Source organism: Thalassophryne amazonica, chromosome 10 (assembly GCF_902500255.1).
Source record: "Thalassophryne amazonica chromosome 10, fThaAma1.1, whole genome shotgun sequence".
Classification (NCBI taxonomy): Eukaryota; Metazoa; Chordata; class Actinopteri; order Batrachoidiformes; family Batrachoididae; genus Thalassophryne; species Thalassophryne amazonica.
The window spans coordinates 69,068,339-69,093,245 of NC_047112.1; the positions used below are offsets into that span (position 1 = coordinate 69,068,339).

General features: G+C 40.0%; 1 protein-coding gene across 2 annotated transcripts; it reads left to right on the forward strand.

Moving 5' to 3' along the window:
* The first annotated feature begins 6,123 nt into the window (after positions 1 to 6,123).
* Positions 6,124 to 24,414, forward strand: LOC117518938 (UDP-N-acetylglucosamine transporter-like). Of its 2 annotated transcripts, XM_034180210.1 has the most exons (8): positions 6,207 to 6,396; positions 13,810 to 13,964; positions 14,067 to 14,189; positions 19,694 to 19,868; positions 21,876 to 21,994; positions 22,168 to 22,301; positions 22,386 to 22,490; positions 22,661 to 22,673. In XM_034180210.1, the coding sequence occupies exons 1-7, from the start codon at positions 6,207 to 6,209 to the stop codon at positions 22,474 to 22,476; spliced, it is 987 nt and encodes a 328-aa protein (XP_034036101.1). In that variant the 3' UTR covers positions 22,477 to 22,490; positions 22,661 to 22,673. The 2 variants fall into 2 exon arrangements, with proteins under 2 accessions (XP_034036100.1, XP_034036101.1); XM_034180209.1 differs by having other exon boundaries at positions 6,124 to 6,396; positions 22,386 to 24,414.
* The last annotated feature ends 493 nt before the right edge of the window (positions 24,415 to 24,907 follow it).

Consider the following 24,907-nt stretch of genomic DNA (forward strand, 5'->3'; position numbering starts at 1 on the left):
TGCACAATTGTTTGAACGGATGATCTTTAGAAAAGACTTCAAGAGACATGCCTGACCTGCTTAAATCTGCAGTCCTCTGTGAGATCTGCTCTGAGTACCTCCCCGCTGTTTTGAGCGCTGTCAAACAAATCCTTTTTATTTTGGCACAGAGGAGCTCAGGAAGTTTAAAGGTTTGGGATTTTCAGCACCACACAGTTGATAAAGTCTGTGTGTTGATTTCCAAAAACCCAAAACAAGTTAAAACTTTCTTGTTTTAACATTCTTGTTTTGTTTTTCTATTTTTTCTTTTTCTCCCAAGTTAAAGATGTATGTTATACAGTCATTCTGTCTCAAAAAAAGCAGTTGAAAGAAATCACTGAAATCCCAGTATGGCCATGATATTTAACCATTTTTTTTCTTCATTCGGACATGTTAGAAACATAACAAAAATCTATTTTAGAAGCTGAGTGGCCTGTGTGTGTGTGTGTGTGTGTGTGTGTGTGTGTGTGTGTGTGTGTGTGTGTGTGTGTGTGTGTGAGAGAATTTATTACCACCCTTCTAAAATGTCAGTTATCTATTTTATAAACACTACCCAATCTAGAACCCATGGATCCCCACGGGCCACACACTAGTATCTAATAACATTACAAACAACTTTTATATACATCAAGTCTGAAATTGATGACTGCGATGTCACAACTGTACTTATGTGTCTGCAATAATACAGTTGGATCCACAAAAGTTTGGTTGTGACAGTTCATGTGATTTTTCCCTCAACACCACTACAAAGAAGTTGAAATGAAACAATCACATTATAAATGTAGATGTTTAGTTTTAATTCAATGGGTTTAACAGAAACATAAGATTAACCATTTGGGAGATATGGTATAAAATTTATACTGTTCACGTTACATTTTTTTTGGTACAATTCCGGGGATCGATACGTGAACATTTCTGAGTCAATTAAATACGAGGTCTGTTAGAAAAGTATCCGACCTTATTATTTTTTTAAAAAACCATATGGATTTGAATCACGTGTGATTGCGTCAGACAAGCTTGAACCCTCGTGCACATGCGTGAGTTTTTTCATGCCTGTCGGTTGCGTCATTCGCCTGTGAGCAGGCTTTGTGTGAGCTGTGGTCCACCCCTCTCGTCTATTTTTTATTGTGAATAAGTGTCTGAATGATTTGGAGCTTTGCTGCATCAATTTTTTTCCAGAAACTGAAAGAGACCTCCAGGTGGACACCGTTCGAAAAATTAATATGGCTTTCAGGGACGATTTTATGGGGATTAAACAGATTACGGGGTGTTACTGCCGCTTTAAGGACGGCCCACAACTGCTGAGACCGCGGTGCGCTTCCAGCCCCCATCGACAGGCTGACACCCCGCTGGAACAACCAGATCATTTCCAAGGTGAAAGCTTTGTTGATCTGGGACCTCGTCTGACTTTCGCAAAAAGGCAGAAGGCGTGGACATCAGCACTTTTTCCAGCACATTCCACCGTTACAGGAGTTTTTTCATGGAAAGAAAAGCGGAGGGACGCGCCACGGCTGGACCACACCTCACTCAAAGCCTGCTCACAGGCGAATGACGCAACCAACAGGCATGAAAAAACTCACGCATGCGCACGAGGGTTCAAGCTTGTCTGACGCAATCACACGTGATTCAAATCCATATGGTTTTTTAAAAAAATAATAAGGTCGGATACTTTTCTAACAGACCTCGTATGTCTTGGACTTCATTTACACCGACCATTACAAAATGCAAACAGTTTGTTGCTGTATGGTAAATCTGTTTGTCACCAGTCACAGCTTCATAGTGGCATGGAAGAGAGAAGGCACAAAAACATAAAAAAAAAAAAAAAAACTCCCATGTGCCTTCTGGCAAGCTAGCTATGAGTTATCTTTTTTTTTTTTTGTGCTAAGAAAATATTCGTAGGATCCAAAGATTTTCAAACTCCTGACATTTTCCAAAGCTGATTATGTCTTATTTGAAAATGAAAAGCATGAAATGATCCCCATCAAATGTTCTGTCTAAGTCTCGTGGATAACAACACTTCTTCACAATGTGATGCAAAGACAGATAATTGATATACAGTAAAACTCACCTAAACCGTCATCATATAAACCAGATATTCACACTCGCTGGACAAAGACAAAAATCTCAATGCTTTTGTATGGTTTTCCATGTAATAAACACAATATATACCAGATTTTCTAGAACAGATTTTCGCTCACGTCAGACAGAACGTCCTGCCCCATCACAATGCATCTCCATTAAAAACCCCTCACGTGTGCCGGACAGAGCAGTCTGGACGTGCCCAGTAACAGAGGCATGAAATGAAGCTCAGCACTGACACTCACCAATTCAAGGCAAGTGGGTCCCGTATTTCCGTGATTTTAAGCCCAGCCATTTATTTTTTTCAAACCATGCTCAGACATGGGACTTAAAAGAGGCAGGGCATAATTCAAGGCCGTTGATTATTAAACCTCTCCGGAGCCTGAAGTGCACCTGCTAAATCATGGAGACCGCAAAGGGCTGTGATTGGTCACATATACGTTTTCACTCCTTCCTCTCCCATCATGTTTTAAAAGTTTTTGCAGTGTGCCCCTGATTACATTTCGATCATGTATCACATACACCCCCAATTCCAATGAAGTTGGAATATTGTGTAAAATGTAAATACAAACAGAATACAATGATTTGCAAATCCTCTTCAACTTATATTCAATTGAATACACCACAAAGACAAGATATTTAATGTTCAAACTGATAAACTTTATTGTTTTTGTGCAAATATTTGCTCATTTTGAAATGGATGCCTGCAACACATTTCAAAAAAGCAAATGTTTACCACTGTGTTACATCACCTTTCCTTCTAGCAACACTCAATAAGTGTTTGAGAACTGAGGACACTACTAGTTGAAGCTTTGTTGGTGGAATTCTTTCCCATTCTTGCTTGATGTACGACTTAAGTTGTTCAACAGTCGGGGGTCTCCGTTGTCATATTTTATGCTTCATAATGCGCCACACATTTTCAATGGGCGACAGGTCTGGACTGCAGACAGGCCAGTCTAGTACCTGCACTCTTTCACTACGAAAACACGCTGTTGTAACATGTGCAGAATGTGGCTTGGCATTGTCTTGCTGAAATAAGCAGGGACGTCCCTGAAAAAGATGTTGCTTGGATGGCAGCATGTGTGGCAGCATGTGTTGCTCCAAAACCTTTGCCCATGTCATGGTCACGAACACACCCCCATACCATCACAGATGCTGGCTTTTGAACTTTGCGCCGGTAAAAATCTGGATGGTCTTCTTCCTGTTTTGTCCAGAGGACATGGCGTCCATGATTTCCAAAAACAATTTTAAATGTGGACTCATCAGACCACAGCACACTTTTCCACTTTGCTTCTGTCCATTTCAAATGAGCTTGGGCCCAGAGAAGGCGGCAGTGTTTCTGCATGTTGTTGATGTATGGCTTTCTCTTTGCATGGTAGAGTTTTAACTTGCACTTGTAGATGTAGCAACAGACTGTGTTAAATGACAATGATTTTCTGAAGTGTTCCTTTACACAATGATGTCAGTTTTTAATGCAGTGCTGCCTGAGGGATTAAAGGTCACGGGCATTCAATGTTGGTTTTCGGCCTTGCCGCTTATGTGTAGAAAGTTCTCCAGATTCTCTGAATCTTCTGATTATATTATGGACTGTAGATGATGGAATCCCTAAATTCTTTGCAATTGAACGTTGAGAAACATTGTAAACTGTTGGACTATTTTTTCATGCAGTTGTTCACAAAGTGGTGATCCTCACTCCATCTTTGCTTGTTAATGGATGAGCCTTTTGGGGTTGCTCCTTTTATACCCAATCATGACACTCACCTGTTTCCAATTAGGTGTTCTTTAAGCATTCATCAACGTTCCCAGTCTTTTGTTGCCCTGTCCCAACTTTTTTTAAAATGTGTTGCAGGCATCCATTTCAAAATTAGCAAATATTTGCACAAAAACAATAAAGGTTATCAGTTTGAATATTAAATATCTTGTCTTTGTGGTACATTGAATTGAATATAGGTTGAAGAGGATTTGCAAATCATTGTATTCTGTTTTTATTTACATTTTATACAATGTCCCAACTTCATTGGAATTGGGGTTGTACATTTAGCAGAAAAGTCTGCAAATATAACCAACTTCACAACACTGAGTCAGAAAAAGACACTCAAATGAATCGCAATTCATGGAGAGAAATTACACGTACAGTACTGTTGATTTGGAGGTTGATGATTGTATAAAGAAGTGGAGCTCATGGAGGGACACATTAATCCAGAAAAGGCAGCTGTTCCTGCGGTAAATTGCATAAAGACGTGACAGAGAACTTTAAAAGGGTCTCGCACACGTCTGTGTCATTGCATGGCCATGGAGTTACAGAAGCATAAATCAGGCTTTAGGAATTTAAGGTACCACTCCGCAGCAGACTTAGAATTAAACTGATTTTGCCCATTTCATACACATAACAGATTTTGATTATAACGGACAAAATTCTCTGGTCCACCTGAATCTATTATATGCAAATTATAAAAAGTAAGTCCCTTTGGCTGCTCCCTTGTTTGCACTCTGGGTCACCACAGCAAATCCGAGGTGGATCTGCATGTTGAACTGGCACAGGTTTTACACCAGATGCCCTTCCTGATGCAACTCCACTCCACACATGGAGAAATGTGGCAGGGGTGGGATTTGAACCAGGAACCTTCCGCACTGAAACCAAGCGCACTAACCACTTGTCCACCACGCCTTCCTTTATATTTATTAGGGGACGTGTTGGGTGGACAAGCTGGCAATCTGTATTGTTCATCTGTGTGAATCAGAATGACAAGAATTCATTAGTGATGCAATACTAATCAGATGTGTAAATCCATCAAATTAAATGTCATCCAATAAGTGACCACCTCTACATAGTTTGCATCAGCCTCGTAGGTTCCTTTCCTGTGCTTGTATCATTCTGTCAGGTCCTCACACACTCTTCTGTACTATAAACTTACCAACTATAGCAATTTTAGGCAGCTTTCATATGTCTTGTCCTTCAAATCTGGCACTAACCTGGTAATGTTGGTCATTCTCTGTCAGGGCAGAATCCTTTTTGTAGAGAGCGTAGTCCAGGTGTGAAGAGTGATCGATTCTCCATTGATGTGTCTGCACGATATTCTGATGAATCCTAGCAGTTGGAGCTCTTTCTCCAGAGTATTTTGTTCCAGTTCCTGCAGACGGTCATCTTTCATCATGATATATTTGAACTCATTCAAAGATTTGTCTCAATGCTTCAACACATATCTGCATTCAGTTTCAGGAGCTGCTGGTTTTGTGACCACTCTTCAAGCCTGGTTGGATCTTCTTGGAGCTTGTTTCTGTCAGCAGCGTTCTGAAAATTCTCATCTGCAAACATCTGAATCATGGAATGGACACAGAAAACTGTCCCCCCAATTCCCGCTTTACAACTTAAGTCCTTCTTTTCCACTTGTGTGAAAAACACTATTGATGATGATGATGATGATGATGATAATAATAATAATAATAATAAACATATAATTTTGTCAAGAAGCATTTTAAAATAAAATAGCTAAAGCAATAAGTGTTCAATAATGTTAATACTAAGCTACCAATAGTACTTTAATACTAATGAATTCGGTTTAATATCACTCACTTATCTTCAACTGCTTATCTGGGATTGGGTTACGTGGTCAGTTTAATATGTTTTTTTTTTTAATTAGATACGTATGTTGAGGCGAACTATTTCCATATCTACAGTCTCACAGTGTTTTCAATACTTTTTTTTTTTTTTTTTTTTTTAGCATTTTACAGTTTTGCCTTTCCAGACATTAGCAATTCGGTTCGGCCCCAGTCCGCTAGATGGCGCAGAATCGCAAAGAAAGCGTCAAGAAATACGGGAGGAAGAAGAAATGTTTACACGGAAGTCATTGTCAGACTTACGGAGCGTTAATTTGGTCTAAAGAGTAAATGTGGTTAATGTGGTTCTAATGAGGTGGGACTGCCGTGGTGAGGTGATGTGGTGTGAGGAGTTTTAACAGCTGGCTGAGCTTCAGGAACCTGGAACTTGTCAGAGGAAAAGAGGAAATAAAAGTGAGCACGTGTTTCTTCTAAGCAGCTAAACTCCAACAAACCGGCAGACAGCAGCAGCTAATCTACGTTTCACCTTCGGGCGGTGGGCTGGACTCACGATGGCCTCGTCCCGGCTGAAGTACGTGTCTCTGGGGGTTTTGGTCCTCCAGACCACCTCCCTGGTTCTCACCATGCGCTACTCGCGGACCTTGCAGGCGGCCGGGCCCCGGTATTTGGCCTCCTCGGCGGTGGTGGTGGCTGAGCTGATGAAGATCCTGAGCTGTGTGGGGCTGGTCCTCCAGGAGCACAGTGAGAAGAACAACCTCAAATCAAGCATCTCAACATCTCAAAACAAAAACCTGCACAAATATTCACAAAATATGGTCATGTTTTCACCGCTGTTTGTTTGTGAACAGCCTGAAGTCCACAATCATATGATTATTTTTATTTTTACTGAAGATTCATATCCTGACAGGCAAGAAGTGATTTAATTTTCAAGGTCAAAGAGCAAAGTCAGGAAAAGTCTTGTAAAATTGGAAAAGTCCCAGTCAGACTGAATGAATTTTCAAAAATTCCTGACTGTCAAAAAGATAAAATTTATTTTAGATTTTTGAGAGTGTTGTGTAGGATGGTATCCTTTATCGACTGACAAAGTCTGATCCAGATTACAGATGTTGTATATTTTACAAAAGATTTCTAGACAGCCCGCTCCACTGCTGACCCGCGCTGACCGACCCGCTCCACTGTTTCAAGATGACACGCTCTACTTCTCAGTTGAAAGAATCACTTATTTAATTTTATATATGTAGAAGGAATAACACTTACTAACCGACGTGACTGAGTGAACATGACGTATGCTGCAGATGACGTTTTTATATAATTTGTTAACGTTTGTGTATATATAAGAAACCGGCGGATGCAGGGTGTCTCATTTTGGGAGGAAAAAATGTTTTAGTCGATTGTAGTTTATTGTCTGTATTGCAACGTTTGTAAGAGGTGTCATTTTATTTAAAGCGGCAATTCGTTTTGAAGTTATTAATTCCGAGCGGACTGTCTCGGCAGAGAGCTGCGCAGCTTTTGGAGCTGTGCAAACGGAACGGAGTACGATTCTTGTTTGTTGACTGCAACAAGACATGAGTCCCAGTTAGTGACTTTAATCCACACAAAAATGACTCATAATATTTTAATGGCTTTGAAAGGGGTTAAGAAGCAGACTTACCGCTTCTGAAGAGCAGCGAATCAAAGAGCCACGAGCTATTGGATCAAAGCATTGCTTCATTCATGCTTCAAACTGGAGTCGCGCTGCAGAAACGGTTGATTACACGGTCCAAAATAAGCGTAATGGTTAGGGATGTGAATCGTACAACAACTCACGATTCAATTCGATTCCGATTCTTGGGGTGGCGATTCGAGTCAGAATCGATTTTCGATTCAAAGAGCTCTGAGAAATAGTTATATTACTTAAAAAATGTTTATGTTTAAGAAAATGCAGCTTTACAAGGTTAATCAAGTGATTCTAGATGTAAATGTACTTATCTGCTTTGCTCATTCGGAGTTGGCTGGCAGTTTAGCGAAGCGCTGGTCAGTAGTCGGCAGAGACCGCTGCTCTGCTCCCTTTAGCTCCGGGTCATGGCGTAGCATGTGGGCTTGCGGATTTGAAGTGTTACCGAAGTACTTGACTTTCATTTTGCAGATTTTGCACATTGCATAAGTCATGTCAAGTTCCTTCTTACGCAGCAAATGATAAAATCCAAAATTTGCCTTCAGCAAAGATGGTGCTGGCTGAATTAGCTCTTCGTCCGCCATGCTAAGCTGCATACTCTATATATTAATTTAAATTGTACATTACTTAATTTAATAAAAAACAAATGTGGCAAGTGATGTGTGGAAACTTCTCAGGGACCATCACAATATATTATAAGCATGACTGTATATAAGATCTGCATATATGGAAAACCACTATACCGGTGTTATCACGGGAGTCACGGTAAGTTGTAAAAGAAGTTGGCTTCAATAAGACAATGTCAAAAACTTTATTTCTCCTTTAGTATAATGTGTCTCTAGTAGTTGAAACTCGCTCCCCTTCCCAGGATGACTCGCTCCAATATCTAGGATGACCCGCTTCGCTTTGTGAGTGGAGCAGGTCGTCCAGAAAACCAGAGCAAGTCGGCCAGCGCGGGTCGGCAGTGGAGCGGGTCGACCAGACACCTTACAAAACGTGCCCTAATCACACTCCTATTTGAAAGTGAGGTGCAGATTGATACTCAGTATCACCTGACAAAGTTTGATCCGCATCTGAGCCAGACTGGATTTTGTGGCATATTTGAATTTATTATTGAAAAGCATTTGGTGTACATCTTTTCTGTTCTGGATTTACCTGCACCACCAAAATCGGATGGAGGTTCCAATTTTATGCCTATTGTTGTCTTCCCGTTATCAGTCAGAAACCAAGTGCCAAAAAGCAATGACAAATTGTGCACAGCAGAGATAACCAATGTTCTGTGAAAATGATCTGAAAAAGAATTCAGAAACTGAAGAAGTTGAAAGAAAAAAAAAAAGCCTGACAACACCACAAAAAACTTTGATTCAAGTACATGAACTAAATACATCCTCCTGACATTTGATCACATGTAATTTAGTTTATGAAAAGACACTTCTAACAGGTGTAGTGAATTTACTGGTCCTTCACATGGGCACACCAGAATAAATGTAGTGAAATTCTAAATCTCCCACACGCAGGCACCAAAATAATGTAACAAAATTACATGCCTTGCAATAGAGGGACCAATAAATATGTAGTGAAAGTATTGATAAACTCACAAATTGAATTAGATTGGCCTAGACCTCATTTAATGGCTCGCCAAAATAATTAACAATTTGAGGGTTTAATAATTATTATTTGATTAGATATTATTCTCATCTCCTCGGGGGCACCACCTATTTATAGCATAGGTACTTTAATTTAAACATTAATTTATCAGTCTCAAATTTTTTCGTTCTCACTGTTTTGTACAGTACTGCTACCTCTAACCTTAGTGACATGAAATTTGGGGTTCCTCAGGGGTCTGTCTTAGGCCCCCTGCTTTTCTCCCTTTATATAGCACCCCTTGGGCACATATTGCGGCATTTTGGGATTACCTTTCACTGCTATGCAGATGATATTCAGTTATATATGCCGATAACTGCTGGTAATCTCGTTCACATAAAATCCTTAGAAGATTGCCTTGCAGCAGTGAGAAGTTGGATGTCAAGAATCTTCCTACTTTTAAACTCTGATAAGACTGAAATGATGGTTCTTGGTCCATTGAGACATCGGCATCAATTTGACCAGTTAACACTCAGCCTAGGCTCGTGTGTCATACATCACACTGACAAAGTGAGGAACCTTGGGGTAATTTTTGGTCCTTCGTTGTCCTTTGGCCTCCATATTAGAAATATTACTAGGACTGCTTTCTTCCACCTGCGAAATATAGCGAAGATTCGTCCTATCCTGTCTATGGCTGATGCTGAGACCCTGATCCATGCGTTCATCTCTTCTAGATTGGACTACTGCAATGTTCTATTTTCTGGTTTACTGCAGTCTAGCATTAGGGCTCTCCATTTGGTTCAGAATGCTGCAGCCAGACTTTTGACACGAAGCAGAAAGTTCGACCACATTACACCCATTTTGGCGTCTCTTCACTGGCTTCCTGTCCCAGTGAGATCAGATTTTAAGGTTCTGCTACTAACCTATAAAATTATTCATGGACTGGCACCTCCCTACCTAGCTGACCTAATTAAACCTTACGTACCGGCCCGGGCTTTACGTTCTCAGGGTGCAGGACTACTTTGTGTCCCTAGGATGAATAAGAAGTCTGCGGGTCACAGAGCTTTCTCTTATCGTGCCCCTGTTCTGTGGAATGATCTCCCTGCGTCAATAAAACAATCAGATTCTGTGGAGACTTTCAAGTCCAGACTTCAGATGCACTTATTTTCCCTTTCATATGGCTAGCATACTGGTACAGTTTTGTTTTATGCTTTTTACTCTTTTAATTCATATTATTAGTAATTGGAGTGGGCTGCGGCCTCAACTTCACCTAAATTCTGGGTCTTTTAGTGAAGCTTAGGGCTGGTGGCCGGCAATCACCTTAGTATTTCTTCTGTTTTTCTTGTTAATTAATGCTGGCAAATTATACAGTATTTTTTGTCTTTCTGATGCCTGATTGTGTTTTTTTCTCTGTTTAAGGTGCAGCTCCATCCAGAGATGGGAGTTGTGTTTGTGTTGGCAACCCTCCTGTCCTGTGCACCAACAGCAATTCTTGTATATTTGTCCGTGAATTGTTCTGTGAATTATTTCTGTAATTTATGTTTGTAGCATGGCCCAAGCTGAGGGCTTTGAGTTTGGTCTGCTTGAGGTTTCTTCCTCAGAGGGAGTTTTTCCTTACCACTGTTGCTCTGGGGGTTAGTAAGGACATTACCTGTGTGAAGCGCCTTGAGGCAACTCTGTTGTGATTTGGTGCTATATAAAGGAAAATAAATTGAATAAAAAAAAAATTGAAAAATTCAAATTAATCAGTCTCAATGTAATTAATCAGTTTTGGGTCTGAAAGTCTGAATTCTACGATACGATTGACCAAAGGTTTCCTTGTGAACACAGAATGAACCACAGCAGAAATATTTACATTTTATTTACAGTTGTACAAGAAATGAACAGTTTACTAGCATTTTTGTAGACAGTGATTAAATAAGTTAATTTATGGACACAATTTTCTTACTCATGAGATGTTGAGAGAAGGAGAGATAAAGCTTAAAGACTTTAGGTAAATAAATCTGATTAGAATTTAGTGATGAAATTTGAAGCCAATTAATTTTAAGAAAATTATTAAACAAACATATGAGTAGGTTTAAAAAGAAGAAGCCACTTTGCATCCATTGACAACAAACCCTTTTTCTGGAACCTTTAACTGGGTCACTTAGCTGATTCGTTGAAGACGTGGTTTGGACGACCCGTCCGTCTGTTGTTGATGTAGGCTCTTTGCAGCGTGCTCAGTTGGGTCAGGGGTTAACTCGAGGGTCTCCCCAGGTGATCCCAAAGGCTTGTATCAGCTGGCGTTACCGACAGGATGGCTGCTTGCAGTCAGGTTGTCAGCTTGTTGGACCCAAGAGGTGGAAGGCATTTGTTGAAAATGGTTTCTGGTAGCTTTTAAAAAAGTTTGTTGGAGCCAGATTAAAAGTCTTTGTGAATTTAGAAAAAGTAAAAAGTTTAAAAGCAGCGATGTAAAATTAGCCTACAGAAAAGGAAAGTAGCTTTTCTGTAAATTCGCTATTATTTTGAAAAGTTCAGCTCGGAAGTTCTCTTAAAAATTCGAAAGACTTGATGCACCTTAAAACGTCAGGCTATTACTTTGTTAAAAGTTTGTCAAAGACTAACAATGAATCAGTGAAGCCACGTGGTAGCTTTAGCTTAGTTAGCACGGGGCCTTGGACCCAAAAATGAAATTAAGCCTTTTAAAGAAAGGAAGAGAGAGGGTTGCAGAGCGCTCCAAGAGCGAGAGGAGGGAGATTGAAGAGAGCGAGGGAAACTCTGTTCTAACTTTTTAAAGGGGACTTATGTTATTAAACTCCCCCCATTTAGGGTGTGTAATTTCACAGAAAACTTCATGTGTTAGAAAGGCAGACAAAAAGGATTCAATTATTTAAACACATTAACTATTTTGGCATACTATTTGTTCTGAGACACTCGAATGGATACACATTATTAATAATCAGTTAAACACATCCTTTGGATAAACAAGATACTTCACCATCAACATATTGATAATGAAGAAAGACCACACTTAAACACACATCAGTTACAAGGAACACATGCCAATAAAATTGAATGATTATATGCAAAGCATTTTGTTTGATTAATTAATGCAAACAGCATTACAAGTTTTTTATTTTGCATTTTTTATTTTAAGCAAAGGTCTTTTCTTTAACTTAGACCTAAAGATAATAGCGGGTTGTCAAGGCCCAAGGTTTTATGACCATGTAGTCTTGAGAGGTTCTGGCCTTGGTGTGAGGCCATAAAAGATCGGCTGTTATGGGCCTGGAAAATTTCAGATTCTGACGTGAAGCAGTTATATCTCCAGATGGGCAACAGGAATTTCTCAATTGAGAGTGAAAACACAGTCTCTGTTCTCAGTTCAAACCTCAGGTTTTTGATGAGAAGGCATTAATATATTTATTTAATTAGGGCAAATCGAGGCCATGCGCTACACAGGACTTTGACCTTGAAAATTTGTTCCAAGTTAAAATTTGTGGAATTGGAAGCAAGTGTTGGCGGAGGTTTGCGGTGCTCTAGTTGTGATTTTGTTGATTATCTGTCATGGGATATGATTTAAAAGATCTTGAGGAAAATGTCAAATGATGCTCGACATCAGACTATAATAACTATGATAGATATGTATTGTGTGAAGTAAATAGTGTGTTTCCAACAAACCGAATTAGACTCAGTCTGTTTTTCCAGTGCCGGAAATGTTACTAGCTTGAAGTTGTGATCACGTGACTTTAGTTTGAATTCAGCTGACACCGCACTGTTGTTGCTGTTGTTAAGTGTTTCCTTCAGGTGTGACAGCAGTTTCTGTTCCAGAAGCTGGAATCATAACCACGACCTGAAGTTAAACAAATGACAGTGGCAAGTTTTCTGTCAGGTCTGGATTTAGGACCAGTTTAATTTGTTTACAGTTACTTGTCGCACATGACATTGAACTTTTTTTTAATCAAGAAAAAAGCTTTAGTTTCCAAATGATTGTCTAAATGGTTCAAAAATGCAATTTCACTCAAATAAAATATAATAAACTGATCTACAATTGGCTTCTCACTTAATTTTCAGGGTTTCTTTCTGTTACAGCAGGTGGTATTTCCATCATTCTTCAAGAAAATAGCTTTGTTAGTTTTTGATTATTCAACAGAAACTTCCCGAGGCACAAGACGGAGTCTCATCAGTGTGTTTAGAACAGGAGACAGTAAAGAGCCTTTTCATAGCTTCCATGGAGGAATGTTCATCAGGTGTGTTGAAAATCCTGCTCACTTTCTTTTGGAGTTGGTTCAGTGAGTTACTGTGGCCTAGAAAAATAAGGATAAATTAAAAAAAAGATGCTCCTAGTTTTTGTCGGCAAACGTTGTCCAGCTGATTCTTTAGGAGTGTTAAATCAGTTTGACTGACTGGAAAATAGTCCACCGTCTTTGATTTTGATTAATTTATTCAGGAGAAATCACAAATATGAGGTGTTGCTGCATTAATCTGATTCCATGATTGTAAATCTGTGTCTTTGGGTTTTGGGCTATTGGTCCAGTAGAAGATATGAACCGAAAATCGCCACCTCGGTCTTGAGAACTTAAATGGGATGTTTTCACACACGGAACCACTCGTTGCTTGTTTGAAGATCTGGAAATAGTTGCTGCTGGAGCTTCTTGGAGCTACATTCCTCTCTGACTCCTATAAGCCATCAAACGGCTTTTGTTCAGAACATGTGATGTTTGTGTGAAGAACATTTTTACTGTTGCCACATCAACAAGTTAGCGATAGACGCTCATATCTGCTGTAAAATAAGCATGCAGAAACTCACAGCTTAAATGTGACTAGCGAGTGATAAATGCCTCCAAAGAGTTTCATAGATAATTTTGAGGTCACGTCGTCCTGTTGATGCTGATTGACTTGATTGTGGATTGTTTTACATTTTGACTGTCTTTCCTCAGATTATAGTGTGAGAGCTCTGAACAGTGTCCTTCGTCAGGAAATTGTCCATAAACCCATAGAAACACTGAAGCTTGCGATTCCTTCGGGGATCTACACGCTCCAAAACAACCTCCTCTACGTGGCGCTCTCCAATCTGGATGCAGCCACCTACCAGGTATGACGGCGGCTGGGTTCTGTTCCCGGACCACGTGTGTCTGAGTCGCCCGGTCGTCGGCACGGCTCTGGTCACGGTGTGTGTCCTGTGTTTGTCCATCAGGTGACGTACCAGCTGAAGATCCTGACCACGGCTCTGTTTTCCGTGTCCATGCTGCACCGCAGACTGGGCGTCTACCAGTGGCTGTCCTTGCTGATTCTCATGGCTGGAGTGGCTCTTGTCCAGGTCCAGTCCACCTTCATGTCTGTTATATGTCAACCATCTGCAGAATGTGACATTTGTGTCTTAAAAACATACCATAGAAGATCTTGACTGTGGTCAGTGACAGTGGAAAAAAACTGTAAACATGACCCGCTAGTCATTTGAGCAAATCCCAAAGGAAAAGAAGAGTAATAAGGGCGAGTTCCAGGTTTTGTATTAGAACAAATGCCGTGTGGCAAATTCCAACACAAAAGGAAACCTGCACTTATTTCAGGACAAACCTGAAAACACTGTTAAAGATGGGGTCATTCCATGTCAAATCACCCAGTGGCTTTCACCCCACCATCTCAGATTTTGCTGAAATTTGGGTTCTAGGGTAGATTGGGCTGGCAAACGTGAATTTCCAAATATTAGCCCAATCGGATCAACGGTTCTCAAGTTATGACCCACCCAGTTTGGCAAAAATTGTCCAAAATGGGGGTGGCGCCTGATATTTGGGCGCCCATATCTCACCAACCAGTGGGGCTATCAACAAACAAATGGTGTCTCTAGACTGGAAATTGTCCAAGGAATCCAGTTCTGGCCTACGTTTTGATGTAGGAGAAAGGTGAAATATGATGACACTTTGACCTTGATGTTGGCCTTGTTGCCTATGTGACCTTGACCCAAAATCCACCAAAAATTGTAGCCACATATCTTTCCTATATCATATTAAAAAAAAAAAAAAAAAAAAATCAAAGGTGTAGTTTTACCTCATTATCCACAAATCCACATCAAGTATACCTTGTCTGTGCAGTTTCAGCTTGTCTTTTACATGTATATAAAGCTCTGTCATGGTCTGAAACACACTAAACACCTAGTAATAAGACTGTCACCTGATACTCAAACTCCAGCAGGAGCAGTCCCTATTACATAACACCTTAGTTGATTCTGTAAAAATGGAGATGCCTAAAGGATCACCCAAAATAATAACTGGCAGAGGCCTTACAGATGTCATATCTAAAGGAGGTGCAAGATCTGGTTGCATTTCATGCTATGGTACATAATGGATTATCAGTGAGGATGGATAGACATTTCATAATAAATAATGAAATATCGTAAGGAGAGGAAGAAGGAATATAAATGGTTTAAATATAATTCAACTTGTTTTTTTCTGATCTTATTTTTATAATAATCGAGTAATTGAATTGTGGAATAGAATTCCCAATAACCGTAGACATATTCAACCTAACCGTACCAATAGAAAATGCTTTTCTTTACTGTTTAGAAGACTGTTAGTTGAATTTCATCATGGAATGGTAGAAATGACTTCAATACAAAAGATGTATGTACTTGTGCAGACAGTGCAGAGTAGCTACCTAAACTCTGTGAGTGAGATAGAGTATCTCGTCAGTAGTTTTACATCCTTATTGAAGACAACTTTGGATGCTGTAGCTCCTCTGAAAAAGAGAGCCTTAAATCAGAAGTGCCTGACTCCGTGGTATAACTCACAAACTCGCAGCTTAAAGCAGATAACCCGTAAATTGGGAGAGGAAATGACGTCTCACTAATTTAGAAGATCTTCACTTAGCCTGGAAAAAGAGTCTGTTGCTCTATAAAAAAGCCCTCCGTAAAGCTAGGACATCTTACTACTCATCACTAATTGAAGAAAATAAGAACAACCCCAGGTTTCTTTTCAGCACTGTAGCCAGGCTGACAAAGAGTCAGAGCTCTATTGAGCCGAGTATTCCTTTAACTTTAACTAGTAATGACTTCATGACTTTCTTTGCTAATAAAATTTTAACTATTAGAGAAAAAATTACTCATAACCATCCCAAAGACATATCGTTATCTTTGGCTGCTTTCAGTGATGCCTGTATTTGGTTAGACTCTTTCTCTCCGATTGTTCTGTCTGAGTTATTTTCATTAGTCACTTCCTCCAAACCATCAACATGTCTATTAGACCCCATTCCTACCAGGCTGCTCAAGGAAGCCCTACCATTAATTAATGCTTCGATCTTAAATATGATCAATCTATCTTTATTAGTTGGCTATGTACCACAGGCTTTTAAGGTGGCAGTAATTAACCATTACTTAAAAAGCCATCACTTGACCCAGCTATCTTAGCTAATTATAGGCCAATCTCCAACCTTCCTTTTCTCTCAAAAATTCTTGAAAGGGTAGTTGTAAAACAGCTAACTGATCATCTGCAGAGGAATGGTCTATTTGAAGAGTTTCAGTCAGGTTTTAGAATTCATCATAGTACAGAAACAGCATTAGTGAAGGTTACAAATGATCTTCTTATGGCCTCAGACAGTGGACTCATCTCTGTGCTTGTTCTGTTAGACCTCAGTGCTGCTTTTGATACTGTTGACCATAAAATTTTATTACAGAGATTAGAGCATGCCATAGGTATTAAAGGCACTGCGCTGCGGTGGTTTGAATCATATTTATCTAATAGATTACAATTTGTTCATGTAAATGGGGAATCTTCTTGACAGACTAAGGTTAATTATGGCGTTCCACAAGGTTCTGTGCTAGGACCAATTTTATTCACTTTATACATGTTTCCCTTAGGCAGTATTATTAGAAAGCATTGCTTAAATTTTCATTGTTACGCAGATGATACCCAGCTTTATCTATCCATAAAGCCAGAGGACACACACCAATTAGCTAAACTGCAGGATTGTCTTACAGACATAAAGACATGGATGACCTCTAATTTCCTGCTTTTAAACTCAGATAAAACTGAAGTTATTGTACTTGGCCCCACTAATCTTAGAAACATGGTGTCTAACCAGATCCTTACTCTGGATGGCATTACTCTGACCTCTAGTAATACTGTGAGAAATCTTGGAGTCATTTTTGATCAGGATATGTCATTCAGTGCGCATATTAAACAAATATGTAGGACTGCTTTTTTGCATTTGCGCAATATCTTTAAAATTAGAAAGGTCTTGTCTCAGAGTGATGCTGAAAAACTAATTCATGCATTTATTTCCTCTAGGCTGGACTATTGTAATTCATTATTATCAGGTTGTCCTAAAAGTTCCCTAAAAAGCCTTCAGTTAATTCAAAATGCTGCAGCTAGAGTACTGACAGGGACTAGAAGGAGAGAGCATATCTCACCCATATTGGCCTCTCTTCATTGGCTTCCTGTTAATTCTAGAATAGAATTTAAAATTCTTCTTCTTACTTATAAGGTTTTGAATAATCAGGTCCCATCTTATCTTAGGGACCTTATAGTACCATATCACCCCAATAGAGCGCTTCGCTCTCAGACTGCAGGCTTACTTGTAGTTCCTAGGGTTTGTAAGAGTAGAATGGGAGGCAGAGCCTTCAGCTTTCAGGCTCCTCTCCTGTGGAACCAGCTCCCAATTCAGATCAGGGAGACAGACACCCTCTCTACTTTTAAGATTAGGCTTAAAACTTTCCTTTTTGCTAAAGCTTATACTTAGGGCTGGATCAGGTGACCCTGAACCATCCCTTAGTTATGCTGCTATAGACTTAGACTGCTGGGGGGTTCCCATGATGCACTGAGTGTTTCTTTCTCTTTTTGCTCTGTATGCACCACTATGCATTTAATCATTAGTGATTGATCTCTGCTCCCCTCCACAGCATGTCTTTTTCCTGGTTCTCTCCCTCAGCCCCAACCAGTCCCAGCAGAAGACTGCCCCTCCCTGAGCCTGGTTCTGCTGGAGGTTTCTTCCTGTTAAAAGGGAGTTTTTCCTTCCCACTGTCGCCAAGTGCTTGCTCACAGGGGGTCGTTTTGACCATTGGGGTTTTTCCGTAATTATTGTATGGTCTTGCCTTACAATATAAAGCGCCTTGGGGCAACTGTTTGTTGTGATTTGGCGCTATATAAATAAAATTGATTTGATTTAGAATCTATGGTGTATTTATAATAATATAAATAGGATTTGAGATATTGTAGGGTGTATATGACTATGACATATGACAGGCCTTGGTTGTGGAGTATTGGGCTACATATTCATTTGTCATGAATACATGCTAATTAAGAATAACAATGAGAAAGCGTATATATTGTAATAAATTTTTTATTTATTGATGCAGTAATAGACATTTAAAATACCAGTTGAACAAGTACTCTGTATTTAGGATGCCGTACTCAACAGGCTCTGCCATCTTGGCATTCCTTTAATGGGGGTTACCCTTTATAACTTTACTAAATAAAAACAAAAGATGTGTTAAAAACTGAACATCCGCTGTGAATAAGGTGCCTGGTCTTAATTTATGTTGGAACAAGAATTCCTGCAGATTTAAATTTTGATTTTCTGTTTACTCATTGAGCCCTGTGACAGACTGGCGTCCTGTCCAGGGTGTAACCCCGCCTCTCACCCTATGACTGCTGGCTGTTTTAGTGTGTATTTCTGTGATGTAGTTGTTTACTTGTTTGATTATAAAACATGCATAGTTTTCCCTTAATATGGGAACTTGCATTTCATTTTAATTGTGCAGACCTGATTTTCATCCAATTTCACTGATTTGCAAAGGGCCACTTGTCACACATCTTAGAAATATTCCTCACATCATTTCTGCTGATGTTGTATTGTCCTCTGGATGATGATATGCAGAGTGATTGGGTTTCCACTACACATAATGTCTTCTTTTCGCAACCAACAAGAGTCAGCTGGCTATGGCCAGTAGAACTGCTTGGCTGGTCCGTGAGGATGCATAAAGTTCACATGAAAGTTGCCATATTCTGTTGATATTTCATCCACCAGTCTTATCCATATATATTTCTGGGAAACCCTAATTCTTTCCTGGGTCAGCATTAGGGGCAACCATTATATACCTGGGGGGGGAGGGGCTAGAGTTTTTTTTTTTTTACAAATAATTTTTTGAACCTGGGATTAAAATAATTTAATCCTTGGGCTGCTGGAAAAAATAATTCAATCCAACATCAATTGCTTATCTTTATATTGTGAAAATGAAAAAAAATGATTTGATTCACATTTTATAGGCTTGACAAGGAATACTTGATGTGAATTTGTGGATAATGAGGGAAAACTACACCTCTGATTTTATTATATGATATAGGGAAGATATGGGGCTACAATTTTTGGTGGATTTTGTGTCAAGGTCACGTGGGTGTCACAGTCAAAGTAAAGGTCAAAAGGTCATCCTATTTCAACTTTCTCCTGTATCAAATCTGAGACCGGATTTGGATTCCTTGGACAATTTCCAGTCGAGAGACACCATTATTTGTTGATAGCCCCACTGGTTGGTGAGATATGGGGGGCTCAAATATCAGGCACCACCCCCATTTTGGGTGATTTTTGCCAAATTGGGTCATAACTTGAGAACCGTTGGTCCGATTGGGCTAATATTTGGAAATTCATTTTTGCCAGGCTAATCTATCCTATAAACCAAATTTTAGCAAAATCTGAGATGGTAGGGTGAAAATTTGTATTTATTTTGGGTGATTTGACAGTTAAATGTACCCCCCACCCCCAAAAAATCAACCAACTTCTTCAGCACTTCCTGAACTAATTTTTTTAACCGAGTGATTTGTCTTGTACGTGCAGTGGCCGTCTGAGTCAGCTTCAGCCCAGCAGAAAGAGGCCTCATCTGCTGGGTCCCAGTTTGTGGGTGTGCTGGCGGTACTGGTGGCCTGCTGCTCCAGTGGCTTTGCTGGCGTCTACTTTGAGAAGATCCTGAAGGAGAGCAAGCAGAGCGTCTGGATCCGAAACATCCAGCTGGGTGCGTAAGAGCCGCGTCCGTTAGCCCGTTTGTGTGCTTTTGCAGTAACTGGATGATCCTGCGGGTCGGAACACAAACACATCCACGGCCTGTCTTGTGCTCTGATCTCATGACATCAGCATGTCATCAGCACAGGAACAAAACAGATCGGAGGTGTTGGAAACGCATTGAGGAAGATCTTCCTTCCTGCTTGCATAAACCTGCAGCTGTGATTTTGTACCTCGGCTGTGTTTCTGCTGAGAGAAATGTTCCAGTCTGGTTTATTTTTGTCTCGGAACGTGTGAGGCGCGTGTTACATCTCCTGTGGTTTCTGCTGCAAGGTTGGTGCTTTTTCACCTGCATTATTCATGATTCAGCCACTTTCTAAATATGTAACAAGAACTGTATTAAAATAAAGGTGATTCAGAAAAGCTTTTTATTCCACTGTTCAATAAAGTGGAATCAAACTAATCTGTTAATACGTCACGCTTAGTTCCAGTCCCAAAACGTACCCTATGTGAACATATGTTCTAACCTGGATACAGTCAAGGTCAAATGTTTACATATACCTTAAAGACTTTCAAATTAAGTGTTCCCAAACCCTTCATGTGTTCAGTAGGTGAAAATGTCCACCACTACTTTATTTTAATAACAGCTTTTACTTCCTATAATGTTGATGAGATAAACCTTTTTAAATTTTTATTGACTATATCCCATTTTTAGTGCTTCAGACATTTACATATATTTTGCTCGTGTTTCGTGGTACTTTGGTGCTTTTTCGTTGCTTTATGTACTTTGCACAGTTTTTTCTTCTGGAATCTTGGCTCCTTCCTGAAGCCACTGTCCATTAGTGACACTGTATTTGTGGGCCTTCTTGGTCAGTCACAGTATTTTCACATCGCCCCTCAAATTTTCTTTGGGATTTTTTTTTGGTGGTGGGGGGGGTTGTCACTCAACACAATTCAACTTAGTATCTTACTGCCCAGGTGACCTCAAGGGTGACCCCTGCTATCACCCATTGTGTCACAGCTTCGGAGGTACTGTGTATTTGGGGTCGCTGTCCTGTTAGAATACCAAACTTTAGCTTTCTGGCTGTCTTGAGGTGTTGTATGTGAATTTCTAGATAATAATCCTTCATGATGCCACTTATTATATAGAGTACTCCAGTTCTGCTGAACAGTTGAGATGATGTTCTTTGGATTTTTAAACTCTGCGCTGATCGCGGTGGCTGAATGGTGCTCTCGAGGACATTGTTCCTAAAGGCTCTGCCTTTGTCCTTGTGTTGAATTACAAATTTTTGTTGAACCTTTTTATGTTTGTTTTGGTTTAATGACTTCCTCTTTGGTCAATGGCCTTTCACGTCACGCTGATGAAGCGAGTGCTTTCTTCGAGATCAGTGATGTCATGTTTCTATCCGATGCATCCGGTTTCTTCATCGGTTGCTTCAGTAGTTGTGTTCCTAGGTTTGTTTCTGTTGCAGCATTTGGCCCATATCTCCTTCTTTCCTGGGTTTTAATTTGCTCAGCAACATAAAATTGATCCCAAAGTTAATATTTTTGAACAAACAGATGATAGTGTTGTTTGTGGTGCCTTAATTGTTTTATTTATTTGTTTATTTTTGGATATGGCTTCTTTGGAGGAACCTAAGTCTTGGATTTCCAGTTGTTCTTCTTGTTTTTTTTATCTACCTGGAGGATTTAGCTTCATTTAGTTGAGCTCTTAAATTCAACACTGCAGTAAACTCTTAAATACAGCCTCAGTTGACCCTGAATAAGGTCAAGTGGCAGCTTTAAAAGTTATTATATCCATATTGTATTGTATCAATTTCTCGACTCTTCCAGAGTTTTTAAGATTTCGTCCAATTTGGTGTATTTAAACATTTGACCCACTAAAAGTCTGACAGAGTAAATAAAAACTAAAATAAATCTTTTGTGTTGTAATTCTAAAATGGAATTTGTCTATTTAGGGATTTTTTTTTTTGTAAATAACTGACTAACTGCTTTTGTTGTCGTTGTTGTTTGTGTTCAGGGATGTTCGGGCTGGTGTTTGGTCTCTTTGGGATGATGGCCTACGACGGTGACAGGGTGAAAGCAGCAGGAATGTTCCAGGGATACAACTCTGTCACGTGGACTGTTGTGGTGCTGCAGGTGACTCTCGCCGCCCTTCTCCTGACTGTCCTCTGAAACTGAACTGAATAGTGAAATGTAGCGATGGACCGCTGGGGGTAACAGGCTGTTGATGTGGTGGATCAGTCGTCCTGTCGGCCCCCTGCTGGTTGTGCCTGTGTCCATCTGGTCCCACGTGTTTGTTGTTTCTCCAGGCGCTGGGGGGTCTGGTCATCGCAGCAGTCATCAGGTATGCAGACAACATCCTCAAGGGCTTCGCCACGTCGCTGTCCATTATCCTGTCAACTCTCATATCATACTTCTGGCTGGAGGACTTCGACCCCACAGGGTAGAGGAACACACACAGACTCTCCTCAACGTGTTTCTTTTCTCACACAGCCACACTCACGCTCTCTGACTGTGTCGTCCTCAGAGTTTTCTTCTTGGGGGCCGTTTTGGTCATCGTGGCCACATTCCTGTACGGCTACGAAGGCAAACCTTCCTCCAACCCCAGCAGGGCGTAGGATGGCGCCGGCGTGTCCCACTAAAATGACAAAATATGGATGAAGAAGAAGCACCGCGTCCACGAGGAAGAGGAGTGGAAATGGAAGAAACAGACTTGATGTATTGTGTGGGCTTGTTTTATTTTTATTTTTGTCCCAAAGCAGAGAAGTAAGAAAGCAGAAAAGGAGGCAAAATAAAGAAAAGCACTGACGTGACTAAAGTGGCTCGGGTGTGAAGGCGAACTGTGTAAACCTTGTCATCACGAGGATGTTTACCTGAGCACCCCGCCTTCAGGCGGACTGTTTCACATCCTGCTTGGATGCTGTCCCACAGGAATCATCAGCGGAAAAAGAGGCAAACAAAGAGGCAGCGTGTCTGGGCGGATGACTCTTGTGGAATCAAACCGCTGCATCATCTGTCCAGAAGCTGGGCAGTGTTTGCCCTGGGTTTAATCTACCAGGCGTCGCTCGCTCTGAAGCCGACCAACTTTAAGTCAGACTGAAGTTCTGCTCTGTTCTGTAAATGCTGTTAAGAGTTTTGGAAGCTGCAGGTCCGACTGATGGAGGTTTTCTGTTCTCCTGTGAGCCGTAGATCAGGACAGAAACGATGCGCACACGGTCACTATAACTACTATTGCTTTTTATTTATTTTTTTTTTAATTACAGCTCTCATGTTGCTTTTACACTCAGCTGTTCTTAAACTGTTTTTGTTGCCAGGCAACATGTGATTGAGGCATCTTTGGTAACATGTACAGAAGGTAATGGAGCCGTTTTTGTCTGCAAGGTTTAGATGTTTTACAGTTATATAAGTGTAAAAAATTAAAAATTAATACATAAATAAACAGGGTGCTTCTGAAATATGGTTTTAGTCAATAACATGGATCATAATTTGGAATGAAATATGTAAGTTTCTCTAATTTATTAATTCAATTTTTACATTCTGTTTATGAGGCATCGTGCGTGAATCAACACTCAGCTCATTTCATTTTTGTACCACAGTAATGAAACATTTACTGAACATGGTTCTGATGAGTCACAGTGAGTTCATAAGTAATTTGACTGTAACACAGTTTTTATAGTCATGCCTCTGCATGCCACCAGACCTAGAGATGAAATGAAATAATCAAGATGTTCTTGAAGAGCAGACATAAAACTTTAATTCAAAGGATTTAATAAAAATATTACATTAACTGTTTAGGAATTACAGCCATTTGGACACATACTAGCTTCATTTATCAGTGCTTCTAAGTCATTGGACGCGTGAAACAGTGTCATTATGACACATCATCACTTTTACAGCCAGTTGTCTTCAGGTACCTTTAAGTCAGTCACTAAGTACGTCTTGGACTTCATTTACACCGTCATACAAACTGTACTTTAAATCTGTGGAGGAGGCAGTTCTGAGAAACTGATGGTGCTGGAGCTCAGTGAGACCTGCCCTGAAGGAGTTCGAAGCTTCTGTGACTCATCGGAGAAACGGCAGCTTTTGTCTGTTTCCTGGTTTAATGTCACACACATTTTATTGACAACAAAACATGAAATTTCAGCTGCAGTTTGCCAGAAGGTACACGGAAGACACGAGCCTCGATTTGATCTGTGTTTTCTTGTCAGAAAATCTTCGAGGGTTTCCTTCCTGCTCTGTGTGATAGATGAAAGTCGACAGTAAGCGCACGTCTCCATTGGTCTGTCTTTCCTCGTGTGGCGAACAGATGTAAAACTACAAAAACTCGCTGTCCAAATACTTATGGGCTGGACTGTAGTAACGTGGCACTTTGTGAATTCACTAAAACAACATAAATCTGTCGGCTGTGGTTGAACCTGTGCTGTGATTGTTTTCTCCTGGCACTGTTTCAGCTTTTATTTTATTTTTTTTAATTGGGGTAATGTGAGTACTGTGAATAACTATTACTTTGATTATGTTTGTGAAGCTTTTATAAAAGGAATATGCTCCTCGCTGAACGTGTTGTGTAGTTTTCATTGTGTGTCTCTTCTGCTTGTGCTTCGTCTTGTGCAACGCAAAATGTCATGTTTAGTGTTGTGCAAAAGTTTTTACTGCCTTTTAATTTTGATGGAAATGTAGCATTTGATGGTTGTGAGTTCAGTAGTGGGTCAAAAGAAAATTTAAGTTGTTCAGATATTGCAGCAAAAATTAATGTCTAACAAGAACATTTTTTCCTAATTTCATAACAATCAGCAATCTGTAAATCTCAATTAAAAAAATATTTAAGTGCATTGCACAGTACATGTGCTGATGATCACTCAGTAATGTTAAAAATCTGACTAAATATAAAACCTTTTTCTTACAAATTTTCAAAGCACCACCTAAAGAGTTATTTTTTATAAATGTTAAGAGAAATAAGTTACTTATTTTTACCTGAGGCCAAAATATGACCATTAGGTATTCCAAAGGCTTTGCGTCCGTCCGTCTGTGTTCACCATAAGTCCAGGACAG